Consider the following 18,073-nt stretch of genomic DNA (forward strand, 5'->3'; position numbering starts at 1 on the left):
AATATGTTATGAATCTTTCCTTATATACTCGTATTACATTAATTAAACAAATTATAAGACAGATTGACTATTTTAACTACTATATGCGTTTACCGTTTTACTACTCTCACCACTACCATTGCTACTTTGACTGCCTTGTTGCTATTATAGTTACTTTTATAACTCGAATTTAAAGGTGTTCACTTGTCCGAAATTGAATCGGACCTAATCGGAACGGATAGAAAGAATCCAGAGATCATACAATCCCATATCCCAAAACCAGAAACCACTGAAATGTAATAATATTACAATATATAGGGATAATCATTTATTCATACATAATATTGTCCGTACGACTCACATACATTATATAATACTCCGTACATATGTTCCCTTCAATAATGCCACTCCGTACTCAAGAGAAGGCATAATATCACTCCGTACTCAAGGGCAAAAAGTTACGGCGTAATTAGTACCACTAGCACAAGTAAAAGTACTAGTAGGATCATCTTTAGGGTAACTATAAGCACTAGGGCAGGCATTCTTAAAATACTGTGAAAACATGGTAGGTCCACAGTTTCCTGAATTGCAACAATATTGGTCCGTCTTGAAAACCGTGCATGGGTTGTTACACCCGCCAGGGGCCTTTAGCTGACTTGGGCACTGGCCAATAAGGTCCGCCCGACAAGTCGGCCCGGAGGTACAACCATTGGATACGGGTAAGAATGTCATGGGCACGTTGAAACCGTCGACTAATGATATGTCGAAAAAATCGCGACTGCCGCCTTGACCAAGGGTGTATTCGGCTAGGGTGTTCGGTGGTGAGCCGTAACCGGTGCATTGGAGGACCCCACCACAGTCTCCGGTGGTGCAGCTAAGCCCGTTGGCCCCATTTGCGGTGCACCCGGTCCGGGCCCAAATGCGAGCTCCGGCCTGGCCCGGGTTAGCGCTGATGGTCCAGGTATCACCCTGGTTCATCTGTCGCCCACCACCTGGGACGGCAGCAGCCCAAACTGGAAAATTACAATTACTTTTGATTGTGAATGTAGCAGCATGGGTGCCTGTAATAAATAGGGATGTCACTAGGACGATACAGAAAATTAGGACGGAGTTCAAGTGACTCATTTTTGTGGGTGGGGGAAGTATGTGTAGTGTTTTTTCTATTGTAAGTGGTGAGTGGTGTGATTTTGTAGTTAAGATGGTTTGCCTTATATAGAAAAATTGGCAACGATTGATCTTTGGCCTTTGGGTATGTTTTTGTTTTGAGTCCTCTTTGTGACTTTTCCCTACTTGGATTAGATTTAATGTGTACGACTTTTCATCACAAATAGTCGGCATTACATTAGAGTCATACGGAGTATTGGACACTCCCTCACCGAGTCACTGATATGGCCATATGAGTATATTAGTTGTAATAAATCGAGTTTTTCCGTAGCTAGCCTGTTGCCAGGCTTACAGACCAGTATGGGTAAATCACAAACAAAGTACGGATTTCTCGGATAGAATTCCGCACACTAATTGGGACTGGCAAAGAGTTTGCCAGAACTGCAGATAGTTTACAGCAGGTAACCTGAAAACTAACAGAAGTCGATACCACGGAGTGGGCATAGCGCATAGCCCTTAAAAGAGCTCTAGTAGATGCTTCAAAAAGCGTAAGAGCTTGAACTTCACTTGAGTCGGAGTAATCCAAATCGGAACTTTGGATGCAGCAGGTGAAACAGTTTGTTTTTGGGATATGATGTGCCGAAACAGATATCAAAATCCTTTCCCGTTGAGATATTGAAGGACCCAACGCAACAGAGGGCATAAGTATCCCATAATTGGTGTGCACTTGAGCAGGACGTACCTCGGAAGCCCGATGAAGAGAGTGAAGCAGGTGGTCAAGAAGTTGACAGATAGACGATGGATTGACAATATCTTCTCGGAAGAGCACAGAATTGCGAGCGGTCCATATAGCCTGAAAAACACAACAGAAGCAAAGCAGCAACCAATTTTTAGCAGATGCTAAAGATTGTCTGTGCAGATAAACCACGAAGTCGGCAATCCACGAGATAAATGGGGTAGATGGATTGGCTATGGAGTTTATCCCTAGAGCGGATGCTTTCCAGACATGTTGGGCAATCTCACAAGAACGAAACAAGTGCTCTTCGGTTTCAGGGGAATTCCGACATAGTTGGCATACAGATTCAACCGGTACACGCTTTGAAAGTAGATTATCATTTGTTGGCATAATGTTGTGAGCTAGACGCCATAACATAACTGAGATTTTTGGAGGAATTCCTTGCCGCCATACATGCTTCCAAGGAAAAGTGTGGACAAAAGAGCGGATACATTGGGCAGCTGGAGACGCAGCCCAAAGAATGGAGTAGCCTGATTTAACCGAATAAGTGCCATCCTCCGTATATTTCCAATAGAGAAAATCGTCAAAATTCTGATCAGGTGGTTCCATGGCCACAATCTTCTTAGCACATGATGAAGAAAAATAGCGGAACACCATGAAAGGATTCCAGTCACCCGAAGGGAGTAAGAACTCAGAAAGAGACGGTAACGGATTTGGAATAGGGACCGTAGGCGATGGCAAATTACCATTAATCCAACGACTGGACCAAATATCCACTAAATTGCCTTTTCCAAGTTTCCAAGAAATCCCCGTTTTAGCCGAAGAAACAGCTTTGCAAATACCCGCCCATATAAAAGATGGCTGAGAAACCCGAGATGTAGCAAAAGGAATTGGCAAATCACGGGCGTACTTTGGAACCATATATCTTGCAAGAATTGCAGTTGGTTGTGAGTGTATTCGCCAAAAATTCTTAAGAAGCAAAGCTTGGCTGAGAATGTGGGAGTTTCTGAAGCCAAGACCCCCATATTCTTTTGGTGCTTGCAGTACGCTTTGGGATGTCCAGTGTATAGAGTGCTTATTCCAATCATTACGCCACCAAAAAGCTGCAAGCAAGGCATCTATTTTTCGGCTCACGCAGCGAGGAATAGGAACCACAGAGAAGAGATGATTCAGAGAAGCAAGCAAAATATCCGAAATAATTATCAACTTGTTCGGTTGGCTAAGATGAAGAGCAGACCAGGATGCAATGCGAGTAGTCATACAATCAATAAAAGGAAGAAAGAGCTCAGACCTTCTGCGAGGGATATCAATAGGAACTCCCAAATAAGTACCAAAAGAGGGAACAGTAGTCATCTTCAAAATAGATGTCAGATGCTCGCGAAAATCTGCCGGAGTATTAGGGCTGAATTTAATAAAGGACTTACTTAAGTTAATCATCTGACCCGAAGCCGTTTCAAATTCCTTGAAAAGATCTCTTAACGTCTCAAAAGCCAACGGAGTTGCTTTGCAGCAAAGAAGCGCGTCATCCGCATAGAGCAAGTGCGAGAGCGTAGGTGCGTATCTGGAGATTTTAATGCCAGTTAAGGATCCGATTTTCTCTGCTCTGATTAGCTGTCGAGACAACACCTCCATACACATAATAAAAAGATAGGGGGACAGCGGATCACCCTGTCTAAGACCGCAAAATGATCGGAACGAATCAGAAGGTTCTCCATTAATAAGAACCCTGTAAGAGACCGTAGCTATGCATTCCCAAATAATGTTTTGCCAGAAAGTTGGGAAACCCATACGTTTCATAACCAGCATGAGAAAAGTCCATGAAACCCGATCAAAAGCCTTGTTCATATCAAGCTTAAGCACCGCGTAACAATTTGTACCTTTTTTTGTCTTGTTAATATAGTGCAGCACTTCATGGGCAATAATACAGCTGTCAGTCATAAGTCGGCCCGGTACAAAAGCTTGCTGAGAATCTGACACAATGGATGATATTACTAGCTTAAGTCTATTTGCAAGACATTTCGACGCAATCCGGTAAATGACATTGCAAAGACTAATGGGTCGATACTGAGTGACCATCTCCGGGTGTGCCAACTTCGGAATAAGAATAATATGAGTGTGATTCCATTCTTTCAACATGAACCCAGAGTTGAGGAACTGCAAAATACCCGCCGTCACGAGATGGCCAATCTGAGGCCAAAACAGCTGATAAAACCGGGGTGTAATTCCATCCGGGCCTGGTGATTTCGATCCATCCATACTACGAATGACTCTTAGAACATCAGTTTCATTAAAGGGAGTAGATAGAATGGAGCAGTCATCTGATGAAAGCGACGGAATATCCAGGTCCGATAGAAAATCCTCAGTCAACTGAAAATTCTGAGCCTGAGTCGAATGATTAGTACCCATTATCAAACGAAAATAAGAAAGGATCTCCGCTTCAATTTCAGTCGGGTCATTAATCCATGTTCCATCAGAAGTTCGAAGAGAAATTAACCGCTGCTTGGAAGATCGTTGTTTTACCCGGTTAAAAAGAAATCTAGTCGGGAGGCCTTCCAAACATTCTTTCCTTGTCTTAATTCGCTGAAACCAGTAACTATGTTGCTTGGAAATGAGTTGAAGATTAGAAGCTCTGAGATTGTGATAAGAGATTGCAGCATCTGTATCCAAAATAAAAGTTGATGATGATAGAAGCTCTGTTTCAATCGACGACCAATTTACACCATAGCAAATGCGGTGGTGAATAATCCAATTCAGAATAGCAAAACGAACTGCTGCTAACTTGCGGGATAGAACATACGAAGTGGAGCCGTGTACAGGAGTATTCCAAGCATTAGAAACAAGAGCAATGACTTCCGGTAGCTGAAGACACCAGTTGTCAAGACGGTATGGTCGTTTGCGCGATCTTGGTTGCGGTAGAAAACGTAACATAATTGGCGAATGGTCTGATACAAGAATAGGTAGGTGCAGAACCGAAGTAGAGGGAAACAAGTCTAACCAATCTTGAGTTGCATACGCACGATCAAGACGTTCCATAATACAACTTTCATCAAGTTGTCCATTCGTCCAGGTAAAACGCGGGCCAAAGAACGGAATATCCACAAGATTGTTCTTTAATTTCCACTATATAAAATCAGCTTGTCCTCTAATTGTTAGTGAACCGCCAAATTTGTCGGAATGTAAGTCCACTTGATTGAAATCTCCAATCACCAGAAAAGGAGAAAAACCAGAAATTTCATTAGAAATACGATCCCATAAACCAGACCGATATTGGAAAACGGGATCCCCATACAGGAACATAATATACATGTCACTAAAAACACCTTGATTTACATCTATGCCCATTTTACAAAAAACAAAACGAGGGCAACTACTGATAACTTGAATATCTACAGAACTGTCCCAATACAAAAGGAGCCCACCACTACGACCATTAGAGTCAACTCCAAAATAATTAGGAAACCCAAGATGGTGAGTCTTCATAGCTGCAATATCTACACTAGTGTGAGTCTCTTGCAAAAACAAAATCAGCGGATGATGTTTAAGGACACTTTGATGTAGATACGGAATTGTAGGATCATCCGCTTCACCAAATCCCCTACAATTCCAACAAAAGATAGTCATTGATAACCGGGTGGTGACTTAAGGTCCACCACCTGACCTAAGCAAGCCCACCCATCTTCAGCGCTGGAAGAAGACAGGAAACAAGACGGAAACATAGTTAGAGAAGAAAACTGAAAACCCCAAACTCGTGCAACAAAATATTTAGGACGTTTATTAGAAAACTCCAGGCCTGAGTCCAAGCTTGGATGCTTGCGCTTATTCGACCCACAAACAAAACCAGGGATAACTAAATCCGGAGATTTCGGTTTCGTGTAGCTGAAACCAGGCAGACCCAGGAACTCATAGAGACACTCAGGGGGGAGCGTTCTAGGATCAGCAACAGACACAGATGGGAAATCCCATGTCAAGTCCAAAAAAGACGCTCTACAGGATTTCTTAAAACTTGGTCTACCTAAATAATTAAGAGCAGATATTACCTTCCTCTTAAAAACAAATTTTACTCTCCTACCCAACTCGTCTGCAGGAGTAGAACAAACCCCAGACCCATTACTAGGCCCAGCAGCCAGAGAATCACGAAAAAGCATGCCCACTTCAAGCTGGCGAGGGGGTGTAACTGGGTCAGGTAAGCCAAGGTCCAAAGTAGGATCAATGTCAACTTCAGGAGCTGCCATTCGAAAACCCGGTGAAACAGGACCAGCAGATGTAGATGCTCCATCGCGAGAAGGGACAGAACGAACCAAAGGATGCTTTTCTAGCAGAACTTCTCGAGACTCGTCATCATGAACCATTGCCTCAGGTGGCGGCGCTGCAAAGGGTGCTTCTTCGTCCCCTCCATTGTCAGATGGAGAAGAAGAGAACGAAAACACCGGGGAATCCCCACCTGAATCAACTTGAGGGGACTCGTCAGGTGCCGCAAGATCAATCTCGGATGTCAAGTATTTCACCCTGGATCCAGATTTTGTTAGCAAGAATTACGGTTTCTTAGTTTCTCTCTCTTCTTGAGAGTTCCTCTCTAATTTGAGAGTTCTTACCCTATGGGGTTTGTTCCACCGCCTCCACCTCTCCGACATAAACCAAACAAATCTGTCTTCCTTCTTACCAAATCAGCCTAACTTCATCTTTTTCTTCCACTAATCAATCTACTAAGCCAAACTCACCACCTCTGTTTGTCGTGATGACATGTCGCCTGAAAGCCAGGAGTCTTACACGTGTGTCTTGCTGCTCCGTTTAGCTGCCACGTCGTCACTCCGGCCAAACCTTTTATTCTTGTTCTACTATAAATTACTTTCTACTCTTTTTAATTGATCCATAACTCCACCTTGTTCTGTTTATATACATCTTTTAATCACAAATATGGCCTCTTCCTCCTTCACCGCTCCTTGTCGGGCCGGTGTTAGTATAAATTTACCTCCACACTTATGTGTGGATCTTACGGGTTTGGATTTTAATAGGGTTCTCACGGCCCGTTTTATCGATCAACGTTATCTTGATGTTGACCGGATTTTCCAACATATTGGTATTAACTGGAGGCTAAATGGGTCGATTTCTATTCGACCCATGAAACCTTATTACCTTTTTTCTTTCTCTTCAATGGCGGATTACAAGTATTTCAGAAAGCGTCAGACGGTCAATATCGCAGGCAGTTTAATGGTGCTCCGTCCATGCTCTGCCACTACTTTTCCGGATAATATGCTGTTTCATATTGTCCCGGTTTGGGTTCGAGTGCTTCATCTCCCTTTTCATCTTATGCACTCTTCCGTCGCTGCTTACCTTTTGTCCCATGTCGGGGACATTTGCGAGGAGGAAGTTGTGAACTCCTTAACTCCCTCTCGCTCTTTTGTTAGGGTGAAGGTTTGGATAGATCTTTCCAAACCTTTGATCCCTGGGTGCTATTTGGCGATTAGTGACACGGAACATCAGTGGATCGGGTTTTCTTACGAGGGTGTGTTCAGATTCTGCAAAACTTGTGGCGAAGTGGGACATCGTGTCTCATTCTGTCCTTCGGGAAAGTTTCAGGGAGCTCGGCGTATCCATGCCCGAATGGAGGAGCTTCGTGCCAAAGGTTTGATGGTTCTTCATGGACCACCTGGGTCGAGGTTTTATAAATCGAGTTAGAGCATCTACAATAGAGAGTATGTTATTTTTCTCTTTCCTTCTATTTTTTTGACACCTCATTTTCTCTTTCATTCATCTCATTTCTCACCATCACTATCCTCTTCCATTATTTTTCCCCACAATAGAGAGGATCCTCCTATATTACCTCTCATACTCTAAATAATCTCTAAAATTTTAAAAAAGAAAAAAACAAAAGTATTGTTATATAAAAGAAAAATAGTGATTGGTGGGTGGACACTAGGGCCAAGGTAAGTTTTCCTCTAGTTTCCTCTAAAACTAGAGAAAGTAAGCAATTTCCTCTTGCTAAGAGGACATGTAAAATGTATATCACAATAGAGAGAATGTCCTCTTAGAGGTAAGAGAGTGTTAAGAGAACCTCACCCCTCTCTATTGTGGATGCTCTAAATGCCAATAGTATGGATATACAGTACTTTGTTAGTATCTTCTTTCTTTTTGTGATTAATGCCGTAGAGGCGTAGAGGTACACAACTCACAGAAAAGTGTGATACATACCTATTCTCATTATTATCGATCAAATGTAACGTTATGATTGAGAGATAATATGAGTAACCATCGCACCAAGTCAAATTAATTATTGTATTATGATTCCAATATTAAAAGAGTATAGAATGGAGTAAACCTGTTATCGATAGAATATGCAAATCTCATGACAGAGGACACTTTCTATCACAAGAATATGATCATTTTACTAACAAAGTATTATAACGTGAAAAATTGTTTTAGTAACTTTTTGTCTAACACAAAATCTCATTTGTGACGGCACGTATTGTTGAACAAACAGATTTTGGCTCCACCAAAATAGGAACCGAAGCCTAGTCTTCAGCTGGTTGTTTCTTTGTTATGCAAATAATCACATGTGCTTGTACTCTCTCCTACTTTGTAGCAATTAGTTTCTCTCTATTAGTTGCATAGCTAACCTACTGTACCTATATATACAATGCTTGTACATCAGTTTTTAATCATCAAATACAATACAATTCCTTCTTATATCTTATATGGTATCACGACCTTCATCGATCCTAACCATCGTCCTTGTTGTCCTTCACGCAACCACCATGTCGACCCACCAAAACTCGCTCATTCCCAACACCGATGACCCAACCAAACCACTTATCTCGATCTCCTTTCCGACTTGTATCAAACTTACACCATCTACCTACCGCGCTTGGCAACACCAAATCACTCGTCTCCTTCGCGGGTATGGTCTCTTCTCATACCTCGATGGAACCAACCAACCTCCACCCACAACCATCACCCCTGCTGCAACCGAGGCTAAACCTAACCCGGACCCTATTCCCAACCCAGCCTTTACCACATGGTTTAAGCAAGACAATCTTATCTTAGGAGCCCTAGCCGGTACCTTAGACGAATCCGTCGCCACGATTATCCTTGATGCCAATACCTCACACGAGGCATGGCAAATTCTTGCCAATATCTATGCTAATTGATGAATGAACATTCGGCCCCTTTTTACCCCTTCTTTTGATAATCTTTTGGACTACTTAGGCACGATCTTAGGCCCTTTTCTTGCATTTTGCTCCATATTCCCGCTACTATCGATTCCGGTGCTCTATTGTAGGTAATTGAGCTAGCTAGAGGAAATTTGGGAAGAAACAAGGCACAAGAGGAAGATAGCAAAGAAGAAAGAGGGAAAGACGAAGGAAGACCCTGAGCCGGGCAGCCGGCCGCCGGCCAACCGGCGGGACGTCACATTGGCATTTTCAAGCTTCAAAAATAGAGATTCCTCGGCGCCGGATGGGCAGCCGGCCGCCGGTCGACCGGCTGGCGGTCGCTGCTACCCGTGTTTTGTCTTAATTTCCCCTTTTTATAACTTAAGTAGGAGGACACTATAAATACCCCCAAAATTCGGTGTTTTGACACACAACCCTAGATCAGAATTATTTCCTTTTCCAAGTTTCAAACTTTGTTAATTATTTTACTAATCATTCCCTAATTAGTTTAGTTCTTCAATTAATTAGTAATTGGAGTTGGGTTGTAAGAAGAATTGAAGGTTCCTCCTTCTTTAATTTTCTATCCTAATTCCTTTCTTACTATTTGATTGGTACTATTTCTCTCCCTATTTTCATTTGTTTACATTTGTTTTTCCTTCAAGTTCGTTAGATTGTTATTGGTAATTTTGCATCCTTGTTGTTTGATTGTTGTTGTTTTCACCTTTGTTCATCTTCTCTTTGTTAATCTTTTCATATTCTCTCTCCTTTGTTCTTCTTGGGCTAGTTGTCCTCAAAGACTTAATCTTTGAGTTGATTGTGTTAAAGATTGTGTCTTTTTGTTTGTTCATCCTTGCTATTAGATTAAAACCATCTTTCTTCCTTATTATTGTTGGGTTGTTGCATGTTTAAAAGTAGAATTCGTCTTATCACCATGTTTATGCTTAAAGACTCTATCTTTGTTGTATTCTTTGCCTCTAAAAACATGATTAGTGAGTAGTCTCCTTCTAGGACTCGGTTTGACCCGATATGGGTAATTTCACTAACTAATTATCATAAAGGCTAATTTGTGGGGAAAATCGGTGAGGGTAGTCTAGAGGATTTTGCATGTTTAAGGTTTGGGTTTTGGGTAGTGTTGACTTGTGACCCTTGACCACCAACGGAAGTTGGTTAGGTTGCTAGTTGGATACCCGATGCTTGACCTTGTCACCAACTAAGGTTGAGACCGGAAGGGAGAACCGAGGGAGGGTGCCTCTAGGCTAGTGTTTGAAATCGACCTCCGGAAGGGGGAGTGGGATGACCCGGAATATGATGAGGGCTTAATGACCTTGACCATTTACTTGACCTCCTTGGGAAAATGCATGTTCTTGGGGTTGTCGGGTTTTGAGTTAGGGAGACCGGCTTTCAAACCCGGGAGGGGGGTTAGTCGGAGTTGCTAGTGTCCTATTGCGAGACCGGAAGGGAGGTTCTAGGCGAATTAGAGCCATCTCCCCCTCACCTTTCTACCCCTTTTGATTAGCCAAGACGATTAGTATGTGGAATTACTTATACTTGTGGGAGAACCAAGCTCTAGTCTTTCTCTTTATTTAATCTATCCCTTATATTTTAGCTTGTTCTTTTCTTGTCTAGTTTATAGTCTTTTAATTGGTTAATTTAGTGCTAGTTTGTTGCCTCCTCCTTTGTTATCTATCGACTTAGCTAAGCTCAAGAATATAGACAATTAGTAATCACCCCTACTCCTTGTGGATCGACCCTCTAGAGTGTACAACGATAAAATCGTGCACTTGCGAGGTTTAACTTGAGACCATCAAGTTTTTGGCGCCGTTGCCGGGGAGTACGGCTTGATATTAATCGTTTTTGTTCTAGTTTAGACTAAGTCCTTTGTTACTAATCCTTTCTTTCAAGTGCTTAGGTCTTTTGCATGAGTAGGCGACGATGACGAGGTCAACCAATATATCAACTTGACCGCGAAATTGAAGCCACGGCAAGAAGACTTAATTCTCTAAGAAGAAGGGGTTTACTTGATATACCACCAATTGAAGAAGCTAATCACCAAGAAGCTACCGAAATGTTTGAAAATCCTTTTGGGGTTTTAGAAGAAGAGCCTAACACCATGGGTGATCCGGTTCCGATAAGAGACACTATGGCTCCTAAGCACATAGTCAATCCAAGCATCCAAAGGCCAAGAATTCAAGCTAACAACTTTGAGATTAAAAATGCCTTGCTCAACCTTGTTCAAGACAACCAATTTGGGGGAGGTCCCTTGGAGAACCCAAATGATCATCTAAATGATTTCCTTGAAAATTGTGATATGTACAAGTCAAATGGGGTCTCCGATGACGTGGTTCGCCTTAGGTTGTTCCCCCGTTCTCTTAGGGGTTCGGCCAAGGATTGGTTGAAGAATTGTGACCCGGATTCCTTCAAGACATGGGATGAGTTGGCTTCGGCATTTTTGAACAAATATTTCCCACCCTCAAGAACGGCCAAAGTCAAGAGTGAATTACAAAGCTTTACTCAAGAAGAGGATGAGACCTTATATGAGGCATGGGAACAGACAAGAAGCTCCAACGGTTATGCCCACACCATGGCATCTCCGAGGCCGAGCTAGTGAACAATTTCTACAAAGGGTTGACTCAAGACCTTAGGCTTTCATTGGATGCGGGATCGGGGAAAGGTGCCTTAGACATCTTAGGGCATAAAGCGGCAAAGGAACTAATTGAGGAGATGGCCTCAAGAACTATGGAATGGGGAAGTGATAGGCAAATGAGGAAGGGAAAGAGCAAGGATTCTAATTCGGTTTTGAATGTGGAGGTTAAGGGTATGCTAGATGAACTCACCCAACAAGTTGCTTTGCTAAATTCAAAACCTAAAGGCTCCGATATGAGGCAAGTCTTGTCTTGTGAGTTGTGTGGTGAACAAGGGCATACTCTCATTGGGTGTCCCTTGATTTCACCCCTAGGTGAGGAATGCTATGAGCAAGTAAATGGGATTTGGGAATCAACTAGTGCAAGGCAAGGGTTCAACAATAATAACAACAACCAATTTGTCAATGGAAAAAGAACTCACCCTTTCTTATCTTATGCTTCACAAAACATTCAAAATCCCACCACTTCCCAACCTCAACAACAACAAAGGTTCAATCAAAACTCTCAATTCCAAAGACAAATTCCACCCGGTTTCCAAGGGAAACAATTTGTCACAAAACAACAACCCTTTGGGGGTTTCAAGGGACAAAATTTCAATCAACAACAAAACCAAAATTTCCAACCACAAAACCAAAACTTCCAAACCCCTCAAAAACCATCTTGGGAACAAGCCTTTGAACAATTGGTTATTGCAAATCAAAAATCCGACTCAAAGCTTGATAACCACATTGCCTCACAAAGCCGGGTGAATGATGAAATACGGGCATCACAAAAGGCTACGGAAACTCATGTGGCCCAAATTTCTCAACAATTGAGTCAATTGGCTCAAAATCCGGGGAAGTTTCCGGGTAATACGGTTAACCCAAGGGAGATGAATGCGGTATTTTTGAGGAGTGGGAAGCAATTGGAGGAGATTGAGAAATCTCCTAAGTGGAAGAGAAAGAGGGTGACTAATGAAGTTGTGAAAGAGCACCCGGTTGAGATTGTGAAAGAAGATGAGATTGTGGTGGAGAAGTCTAAGGAGGTGGAGATGGTTGATCCTCCAAAGCAAGATGAGCCTATTGCAACAAAGGCCAAAGAATGTATTCCACCAACAAGGGAGTATGTAGCACCGGTACCCTTTCCACAAAGGCTTGCAAAGCCTAGAATTGAAAAGAAATATGAGAAGTTTGTTGAGATCTTAAAGGGAATGAATGTCACTATTCCTTTCCTTGATATGATCACCGAAATTCCATCTTATGGAAAGTTTCTTAAGGAACTTGTCACTTTGAAGAAGAAGAATGGAGAGGTGCAAACCATCAACCTCTCCAAGGAATGTAGTGCTATTCTCACTCACACCAACAAGCTTCCAAACAAGTTAGAAGATCCGGGTAGTTTCTCAATCCCTTGTTCTATCCAAGGGGTGGCTATCAAAAGAGCATTGTGTGATTTGGGGGCTAGTGTGAGCCTCATGCCACTTTCAATCTTCAAGAGGCTTGATTTGGGAGATTTGAAGCCAACTAGAGTTTCACTTCAACTTGCCGATCGGTCGGTCAAATTTCCCATTGGTGTGATTGAAGATGTACCCTTGGTTGTTGGGAAGCTTGTCATACCATGTGATTTCTTTGTTATGGATATGCCCGAGGATTACAATGTGCCTATTATTTTGGGGCGACCTTGTCTCGCTACCGGTGGAGCTATGATCGATGTAAAGAGTGGCAAGTTGTCTTTACAAGTGGGTGAAAATAGAGTGGAATTTGAACTCCACAAGTCCATGGAAGCTCCATCTTTAGGGGAGACTTGTTGCATTGTAGACATTCTAGAGAATCCAATGGAGGAGCATGACCCAAAAGCTTCCTCTATGGATCCTTTGGAGACTTGTCTTGTTAGTGGGTATGAGGTCGATGACAAATATGTTGAGACTCTTGCATATGTATGGATGTTGGATTCGGCTCCAATTCATGAACAAGCTCCCAATTTTGAAGTGTTGGAAGTCGGTAAGAAGGAGGAGAGTTCCACGCCTCCTCCTACGGTTGAACTTAAACCTCTTCCCTCTTCTTTGAAATATGAATTTCTAGGTGATGATTCCACTTTTCCCGTCATCATCAATAGTGCACTTGATGACACCCAAACCTCAAAACTAATTTCTTTGCTCAAGAGGTTCAAGGGTGTCCTTGGGTACACTATTGGTGACCTCAAGGGGATTAGTCCCTCTTTGTGTACTCATAAAATTCTTCTTGAAAATGAGGATGCGTCCTCAATTGAGCCACAAAGAAGGCTTAACCCCATAATGAAAGAGGTTGTGAGGAAAGAGGTCCTCAAGCTACTTGATGCCGGGATTAGCTATCCTATTTCGGATAGTAGGTGGGTAAGCCCGGTTCATGTAGTTCCCAAAAAAGGAGGTATGACGGTAGTGCGAAATGACAAGAATGAGTTGATTCCTACAAGGACGGTAACCGGGTGGAGAATGTGTGTGGACTATAGGAAGTTGAACAAATCCACCCGGAAGGATCACTTTCCCTTACCGTTCTTGGATCAAATGCTAGAAAGATTGGCTCAACACAACTATTTTTGCTTCTTGGATGGCTATTCGGGATTTTTCCAAATCCCTATCCATCCAAGTGACCAAGAGAAGACCACCTTTACTTGCCCATTCGGCACCTATGCATATAGAAGGATGCCGTTTGGGCTATGTAATGCTCCCTCTACCTTTCAAAGAGCTATGATGTCAATTTTCTCCGATTTCATTGAACAAGAAATGGAAGTTTTCATGGATGATTTCTCGGTTGTTGGGAAAAGTTTTGAAAATTGTTTGATGAATTTGGAGAAAGTTTTGAGTAAATGTCAAGAGTCTAACCTTGTACTCAATTGGGAGAAGTGCCATTTCATGGTACAAGAAGGTGTTGTGTTGGGACACATAGTATCCAACCGAGGAATTGAAGTTGATAAGGCTAAGATAGAGGTCATTGCTAGTCTCCTGCCTCCCACCAATGTTAAGGGGGTGAGAAGCTTCCTTGGACATGCGGGCTTTTATCACCGCTTCATCAAGGACTTCTCTAAGATTGCGAGACCTTTGACTGAGTTGTTAGCCAAAGATACCCCTTTCGTGTTCTCTAACCGGTGTCTTGATGCTTTTAATAGGTTGAAAGAAGCCTTGACAAGTGCTCCTATTATACAACCTCCGGATTGGAGCTTGCCGTTTGAGTTAATGTGTGATGCGAGCGATCATGCCTTGGGCGCGGTTTTAGGCCAAAGGAAGGATGGAAAGGTGCATGCAATTCATTATGCAAGCAAGACTCTAGATGATGCTCAAACAAATTACTCAACAACGGAGAAGGAGCTCTTGGCCGTGGTATTTGCTATGGAGAAGTTCCGAACCTATTTGGTGGGAGCTAAGGTTATAGTGTTCACCGATCATGTTGCCTTGAGACACTTGCTCATCAAGAAGGAGTCCAAGCCTCGATTGATTAGGTGGATATTACTTCTCCAAGAGTTTGACATGGAAATTAGGGACAAGAAAGGAGTTGAAAATGTGGTGGCCGATCATTTATCCCGGCTAATCAACCTCAACGTTGACAATGGGCTTCCTATCAATGATCACTTGCCCGATGACCACTTGTTGTCCCTTAGTTTGGGTGAAGCACCGTGGTATGCGGATATAGTGAATTATTTGGTTTCCGGGATAATCCCGCATAATTACGACTATCACAAAAAGAAGAAGTTCTTCCATGATGTGAGGCACTATTATTGGGATGACCCATGTTTGTACAAGTCTTGTGCCGATGGGATGATAAGAAGGTGTGTTCCAAGAGAGGAAGCTACCTCCATTATGAGCCATTGCCATGACTTGCCTTGTGGTGGCCATGCAAGCTCCAAGAAGACGGCCGCTAAAGTGCTTCAATGTGGTTTCTTTTGGCCCTCTCTATTCCGTGACGTTGCCTTTTATGTTAAAGGATGTGACAAATGCCAAAGGAGCGGGAACATCACAAGGAAACATGAAATGCCCATGAATTTCATGCTTGAGGTTGAGCTTTTTGATGTATGGGGGATAGATTATCAAGGTCCCTTCCCATCCTCATTCGGAAATGAGTACATACTTGTGGCGGTCGACTACGTTAGCAAATGGGTTGAGGCGATCCCGACTAAGACTTGTGATGCTAAGGAAGTGATCAAGCTACTTCAAAAGGTCATCTTTCCAAGGTTTGGGGTCCCGAGAGTCCTCATTAGCGATCGTGGTACTCATTTAGGAGAGAGAGCTTTAGAAGCTTTGTTGAAAAAGTATGGAGTGCAACAAAGGAAAAGTCTTGCCTACCATCCTCAAGCTAATGGGCAAGCCGAGATTTCCAACCTAGAGTTGAAGACTATACTTGAGAGAACCGTGAACAAGTCAAGAAAGGATTGGTCCTTAAGAATTGATGATGCTTTGTTGGCTTACCGGACGGCTTTCAAAACACCGATCGGTACCTCACCATTCCGATTGGTGTATGGCAAGGCTTGTCATTTGCCGGTTGAACTTGAACACAAGGCATATTGGGCCATCAAGCATCTCAACTATGACTTGAAAACGGCCGGTGAGAAGCGACTTCTTGACTTGAATGAATTGGAAGAATTTAGGCTAGAAGCCTATGAGAACGCCAAATTGTACAAAGAAAGGACGAAGAGATTTCATGACAAGTGTATAATTAGAAGAGAGTTCAAGGAGGGTGAGTTGGTTCTTCTATATGATACCTGTTTGAAGTTCTTTTCCGGAAAATTGAGGTCGAAGTGGACCGGACCCTTCACCGTTGTCCGATCTTTCCCTCATGGAGCGGTTGAAATAAGCCAAGGAGACCGAACTTTTAAAGTAAACGGTCAAAGATTAAAGCATTATCACGTTGGCAATCCCGTCCAAAAGGAAATGAAGATCCTTGATACCTTTCTAGTGAACTAAGATATTTTTTTCGTCCTTAACATGAAAATTGTTGGCTTGTTTACTTGGTCGAGCCTACGACGTAAAACAAGGGCGCTACATGGGAGGCAACCCATGGAATTTGTATATAGCTTGCATTTTTGGTAGTTAGTCGTCATTTGATCCATTTTAGAAGCTTTACAATGGGAAGGAGGGCCGGCGGCCGGCCGGCGGACCGGCGCCGAGGCGTTTTAAATTTTGTGAGTCGAAAAATGAAGAAAGGAAGCAAGAATGACCCAGAGCCGGTTGACCGGCGGCCGGTCGGCTGACCGGCGCCGAGACATATCAATTTTGACAAAAAAAATTGATTTTTGAAAAATATCCTGTATGACCGAGAGCCGGGAGACCGGCAGCCGGTACCCAGCCGGCTCGCAGACATTTTTCCGCCCCCTTTATATTCCTTCACCCACCCTTTTTCCCTCCACTCTCTAAAATTCACTCTCTCTCTCTACATTCCCTCAACATAAAATCCTCTCTAATTCCCCAAATCAACCCACACAAATACTTCACCTTTCCCACTTACTTGAAAATGGCATCCAAAAGGACAAGGGCGGACACGGCTAGGGCCATTGAAGAGTCGGCTCAATTCGGGGTGGCACAAGTGACGGATACCTCGCCGGATCCCGACTTCCCTAATCTTGTCTTCGCATCCGGAGCTCAAAAATGTAAGTTCCTCTTATTCAAAAATCGTCCCATTCATGCTACTAAATTTATTTGTAGCCAAACCATGAAGGATTTAGGGATAGATACCGATGCCAAGAAATTGTTTAGAGGGGTTGGAATGGGATTCTTGTACACCCTTAAGCGATTGACTTACCCTTGCCTTACTTGGGAATTTTTGAGCTCGCTTCAAGTGGATAAAAGGAGAAGCACCGGGGAAATTGTTGAAATTAGGTTCCGTCTTATGAACCGAAACCATACCATGTCCTTGAAGAGGTTTGGGAAAGCTTTTGGGTTGAATTACATGGACTCTTATAGGGAACCCGCCGACTTTCATCACTCAAGGGTTTGGGAGGCTATTTCGGGTAAGCCCGATCCCACGGTAGGAAAAAGGAGTGCCAACTCTATTCATTTTCCGGCTATAAGGGTTTGGCACCGATTTATGGGGTGGACCATCTTTGCTAGGAGTGAGCCGTGGTCCGTACGGACCGATGAACTAAATATTCTTGGCTCTTACCTTTTCCAAAAGCCCAAGCCGTTTCAAATTAACATTGCTCACCACTTTGTGCTACACCTTAGGAAATTGGCTAATTTCCCGGATCAAAGTGTGGGAATATTTGTGGGTGGGATGATTACCCAATTGGCCAAGGATATTGGTGGGTTTGACGAGTCTTTGTACAACCCGGTTCAAGAACCAAATGTCTTATCAAAATTTTACTTGACTCACTCTTTAGAATGGTTTAAAGTTGACCCCGCCGATAATCGTGAATATTGGCAAATCGATGACAAGGATTCAATTGTCCTTCCAAACACTAAGGAAACAACTATCAAGCAAGACCAAGCTAGTTACCTCCTCACGGTGCATGAGCGTGACCAC

General features: G+C 42.9%; 1 protein-coding gene and 1 non-coding gene across 2 annotated transcripts; both read right to left on the reverse strand.

Moving 5' to 3' along the window:
- Nucleotides 1-265: 265 nt before the first annotated feature.
- Nucleotides 266-1,242, reverse strand: LOC141587278 (protein P21-like). The gene has a single exon (XM_074408727.1). It carries the CDS (start codon nucleotides 1,102-1,104, stop codon nucleotides 424-426), a length of 681 nt encoding a protein of 226 aa, XP_074264828.1. The 5' UTR covers nucleotides 1,105-1,242; the 3' UTR covers nucleotides 266-423.
- Nucleotides 1,243-11,449: 10,207 nt separating this feature from the next.
- On the reverse strand, nucleotides 11,450-11,555 carry LOC141588879 (small nucleolar RNA R71). Its single transcript, XR_012519845.1, has one exon. It is a non-coding gene; the product is annotated as a small nucleolar RNA R71 (small nucleolar RNA).
- Nucleotides 11,556-18,073: the final 6,518 nt, after the last annotated feature.

This window comes from Silene latifolia, chromosome 6 (genome assembly GCF_048544455.1).
Source record: "Silene latifolia isolate original U9 population chromosome 6, ASM4854445v1, whole genome shotgun sequence".
In the NCBI taxonomy this organism is placed as follows: domain Eukaryota; kingdom Viridiplantae; phylum Streptophyta; class Magnoliopsida; order Caryophyllales; family Caryophyllaceae; genus Silene; species Silene latifolia.

What these genes read in the sequence shown, in the direction of transcription:
- LOC141587278 (XM_074408727.1), bottom strand. Translation starts at nt 1,104, where the DNA reads ATGAGTCACTTGAACTCCGTCCTAATTTTCTGTATCGTCCTAGTGACA.